This window comes from Mus musculus, chromosome 5 (assembly GCF_000001635.26).
Source record: "Mus musculus strain C57BL/6J chromosome 5, GRCm38.p6 C57BL/6J".
NCBI lineage: Eukaryota > Metazoa > Chordata > Mammalia > Rodentia > Muridae > Mus > Mus musculus.
In genome coordinates this window covers 146490247-146494935 of record NC_000071.6, presented here as the reverse complement: position 1 = coordinate 146494935, position 4689 = coordinate 146490247, and the positions used below count along the sequence as shown (strand labels likewise).

The 4689-nt window shown below is 48.5% G+C and overlaps 1 protein-coding gene across 3 annotated transcripts; it reads right to left on the bottom strand.

The window, feature by feature from the left end:
* Positions 1-799: 799 nt before the first annotated feature.
* Gm6370 (predicted gene 6370) lies at positions 800-3579 on the bottom strand. Of its 3 annotated transcripts, none has more exons than NM_001374731.1 (5): positions 3414-3579; positions 3028-3230; positions 2442-2489; positions 1604-1797; positions 800-1352 (listed from the first exon to the last, which is right to left on the bottom strand). In NM_001374731.1, the coding sequence occupies exons 1-5, from the start codon at positions 3543-3545 to the stop codon at positions 982-984; spliced, it is 948 nt and encodes a 315-aa protein (NP_001361660.1). In that variant the 5' UTR covers positions 3546-3579; the 3' UTR covers positions 800-981. The 3 variants fall into 3 exon arrangements, with proteins under 3 accessions (NP_001361660.1, NP_001361661.1, NP_001230039.1); NM_001243110.1 differs by having other exon boundaries at positions 804-1340; positions 3414-3573; NM_001374732.1 differs by lacking the exon at positions 2442-2489.
* Between the last annotated feature and the right edge of the window lie 1110 nt (positions 3580-4689).

Genomic DNA, 4689 nt, shown 5'->3' with positions numbered 1-4689 from the left:
GCTGAGAAAAGGACTAGAGTGGAATATATAAAATTTTCCTGAGCCAAATATCTAAGTAGACAGTGATGTGGTATGTATGGGTCCTTCATCATCAGAGCTCATGTGAGCAGCCCTACTCCATGGAAGGGTCAAATACACCACTCAGTGTCCTCTAAACAGTAGATGGCATCTCACATGCCCAGGATGCAGATTGAGTGAGCAGTTTTTGGTGATGACTTCTGGGTTTGTCTAATGAAGGATTCCCTAGACATAGTGAACAGTGAGACTACATGAAACCCACAGATGAAATGTGTAAAATTTCCATGGACTCAGCCTTGTCAGTTTTTGATCACCCCTAGAATTGTGGGGGAGCCTGGCAATTCTTTGTGATAACCACCTGTTTAAACAAGGTGCAGTGTGTACGCACAGCTTTGGACCCAGGGATGGAGACAATGGTGAGCACCATTACACTTAGGCTGACTTTATCCTTGTCTGCATGCTTCCCCTGTCAGTGTGACAGAAGAGAAGCCCAGAGAGTAGAGACCTCTGTCCAGGAGCCCCGATATGGGGCTCTGTGTCCCTAATTGTTAGGGGCACTGCTGAGCCCATGAATGCCACGCCACAGAAACACAGTTTAGTAACATAGTTCATATTCTTCACCACTGCAGGTATTTGCCCACTTTCTGCCACACCAGCTGCTTGCTTTCCCTGCTTCCTGTGAGGGTCCCATTTCTAGGATCAACCTGTTTGGCTCAAATCTTTGGTGCAGTCCATGGGTAAAACAAAAGTAGATTGTACCACTGGAGAAAATAACGATATCTTTTAAGAAGAACAAATAATTATTTTTATTAATATTCAAACACAAATAAAAACACAAAAATGAAAACAACAATATGAAAAACAAAGAATCCAACAAAGCTATAAGATATTGTCTCTAAAAACATGAGATAAGCTTAGGTGGGGAACCTCAGCTGGGTAGAACTCTGCAGACCATTCTCCTAACTATATGTCAACCTCAGGCAGAGGGAAAATGAAATCTGGTGTACCTAACTGCACAGTGTAAGACACAAATAATTGCCTGGCAGGTGAAACATCTGCAGCAACATCTGCAGCCACACCTGTCGCCTCATCTGCAGTAACATCTACAGGTGAGAGTGAACCATCTGATGTGGGCACAGCTTGATGTAAAGTCGGATGCAGCTCTATTGTGGCTTTTGGTTTAAAGGGATCCAGAACTGCTCCTTTCACAAGCTCAGCATCCTCTCGGTGTTGCTTGTCTCCCTGTGGCTCTGTCTCAGAAGCTGGCCTCGGAGCCAGAGTCTCCTGCCTCCCAGAGGCATCCTGCTCTGAGGGCTCTGGAGCTGTGGCAAAATCTAAAAGTAGAAGAAGACATGCTTTTAGTGGAGACAGCCTAGGATGGGGTGATCTCCCCCAAGATGCCCTTGATGGCCACACAAGGCCTTTTCATGACAGAAGATCCCCAATCCTCTCCTCACAGTGGATCATCTTCCCTGACTGCTGTCCAGCCCTGGCCTCAGGCCAAAGCTCTGGAGAATACCCTGCTGGAATCCATCACCGAAACCCCCTCCTACCTTGCCAGGCCCCCCACCCCAGACCTCCTCACCTTGCTCAATCTGTAGCTCTATTGCCTCCTGATCTTCCAGCACGGAGAGCAGCTCCCTGGCTCTATCTACATCTGAGGAAGGCACATTGCGCTTCACATAGTCAATGAACTGCCTCACAACAGCCAGGTCTGGGGACTCATAAAAATCCTGGGGGTATTTCTTAAACCAGCCGAACAGAAACCTGAATATGGCTCTGGGGGAAGAGAAGGTTGGAGGGAAGTTGAGTCAGAAGCCTGGCCTTGCTTCTCAAGAGGAGCCTTGGGCCCCATCAGATGAGGTAATGCCTGCCAGCCTGTGTGCAGATGAGCATAGTGGTCAAGAGTGTGTGGCTGTGTGCAGAGGACTCCAGACACTTTCTGTCCCTTGCAGGACAGATGGGGTAACTGGACTGTAGTAGGGATATATTCTCTCAGGGCCCTTCAGCTTCCATCCTTCCCTCTGCTCCTCAGAGCCAAGTAGCCCATTGGAGACCTCCAATTTTCTCCACCTGCAGGTGAAATCTCAGCTACCATCCCTCTAATGGGAATCCCCAAAGGAGCGCACCTGACAAGTGCTTAGTCCACAGCAATCGCCCTACCCCACTCCCTGTACAGATAGGCCACTACCTCCCACTTGCCCACTACACCACTCTAAAGATAGGTCTTTACCTCCCTCCAACCCAAACTCCACAGATGGGCCCTTACCTCCCTCTTTCCCAACCTCATCTTACCACACAAGTTGACCCTTACCTCCAGCTTATTCCAACTCTACAGATGGGCTCTTATCTCTGTCTGACCCCACCCACCACCACATTGCACCCATGGGCTCTTACCTCTCTTTCACCTGAAGCCCACTCACCTCTTAGTTTGCTGGTCCTTTATACAGTCAGGCCGGAAGGATGCATACCTGTGGCATTCCATGAGGGTGTCACCCTAAAGACTTGTGTCCCCAACCTACTAATAGATCTACAGTGAGCTACTTGAGTCTGAAGACTGCAGAGAGGAAACACAGATGCTGGGGTCTCTCTGCACAGTTCTGATTTCTGTGCTGAAGTCAACGGGTCTTCAAAGATCTTCACACAAAGGGTAGAAGCCTAGATGTTCCCTGCCAGGGCTTTTGGTTGATATCCGGCTTCCTGGGCCTTCCCACCCCAGGACCCTTGTTTGGTTCCATTAATCCCATATAGGTCAGATGGGGCCTAGAACCTTTTATACAAATGGGTAAAGAGCTCTTTCCAAATCAAAAAGGGTGGTGTTTCACACTCCCTGGGGCCAGTGAAAGACACAAACTAGAGTCTCCCAACCCTGAATGAGGCCATGCCACTTTGCAGGTTTAGACCCAAGACCAACACTGCCAGGGTGCAATCGCCATTGTTCTATGGGAGCACAGAGTCCCTGAGAAGAGCAGAACTCTCCTAACTCCTATGTTGGATGCAGCCACTCACGTTCTCATCAGCAGGTCCAGCACCTCCCAAGTGCTGGCATACGTTCGGTAGACGCCAAGAAATATGGTGATACAGATGTGGTCACGTTTCTGAATAGCAGCTGGAATGTAGTGGATCATTTGTACCACGTATTCTTGGCTGTCATAGTTGAACTGGGGGCGCTTGGGCAGAGAGTCTGGCTCCTGTTCATTTTGAGAACAGACCTAGGAAGGCAGGAGGGTCTAAGTGAGGAAACTCTGAGAGACATCAGCTACCCATTACCATGGAGTGATCAGTAAGCATCAAGAATGCTCCTCAGTGTCTCACAGGAGCACACACCCAGGCAGGGACCTCGGGGGAGCACGGGGACTAACAACAACTTTCTTGCTAAGGCTGGCCTGTGTTACCTTGGGCTCACTGTGGGAAGCATGCCTGAAGTGTGTCAGAGGGCGAATCAAACGTCTCCAAAAGCGAACAAGGAAACCGCTCTTGGCTTTTTTGTGGCCGGAGCCTCTGGAACCCTGGAAACAGGAGAACATCTTGTTCCCTCTAGGACTTCCAGACAAGTAAGTCAGGTAAGGCTACTGCTGGCCTCTGGTTACCTGGTAACCAGCATTCTGAGTTCCATCTGGACTGTTAAGTAAGTAATGTCACTTCCTGAGTTCTCCAGGCAGAGCCCCTCCTCATATGCTCTCTCTAATGGTTACCAGTACTGACCCTTGCTGTCCCTCTCTCTTCCATGTGTACAATGGGACACAGTGGCACCCATAAGCTCCGGCCTCTACACTGTCCTGGGAAGCCTGGCTTCAAGGCGACCCTCAGTTGTGAGAAAGCAGGCAGAAGCTTCCAAACCCTCCCCTCTGTACCACAAGCATCCCAGGAAGAAGCAGTTTCCTCTTAGGGTCTTATCTATGTCCTGACCTGCTCCCTGCAGATCATTCTAGCATGGGTTTCCTAGTATGTCGTCCTTTGTATATGATCACACGTGCCCTAGACCTGGCAAACCTCCTGATAGAGTTGCCTGAGGAAAAGGAAAACATAGGCACTTGTGCCATTCACACACATGTACACAAAAGCATATGCATACATACACACCCAAACACACATACACACAAGCCCAGGCCCGGGGTCACAGAGAGCATGCATTTACACATGGCCAGGAGCATGTCAGTGTAGAAAGGCCCCTCCTAGGTGAGCATTATGGTTATTATGGAGGTGAGTGTGGGTATAACAAACTTTAGCAAAGTGTATGTGGTCACCTTTAATTGTGCCTTTCTCTTAGGAGAGTGGGCAGGGCTCCTCTGCTTTTCCATGTGTTCTAGTGTTTTCCCATTTGGGCTTCAACCGGCCTCAATGTGCTTCTTCTGTGTTCCCCAGACGATGGCTGACTGGGTTCTGGTTTGCAGAGTGTCCCATGCTGTTCACCATAGCATTCCCTACCCTCAGGAAAACTATGCACAAACATTAAGACTTTGGAAAAGTTTCCATATCCTACTTCTAAATGAGTACTATAAAATAAATTCATAGGTCAATTTTTATTGTTGAAGAAAAGTGGGAAACATAATCTGTGCATGCAAAAACAGATGAAGGGGGAAGGAAAAAAGAGAGGTGCTTGTGGTTCCTAGATTTTAAGAAATATCAAAAAACTCATATGGGTATACACAGCATGAATCTCTCTTGGGA

Excerpts from the sequence above, each read along its gene's own strand:
- Gm6370 (NM_001374731.1), bottom strand. The coding sequence starts at position 3,545 with ATGTTCTCCTGTTTCCAGGGTTCCAGAGGCTCCGGCCACAAAAAAGCC. Across the intron at positions 3,231-3,413 it reads CTTCCCACAGTGAGCCCAAG|GTCTGTTCTCAAAATGAACA; the intron begins GTAACACAGGCC and ends CTGCCTTCCTAG. Across the intron at positions 2,490-3,027 it reads CTGGACCTGCTGATGAGAAC|GTATGCATCCTTCCGGCCTG; the intron begins GTGAGTGGCTGC and ends GGAATGCCACAG.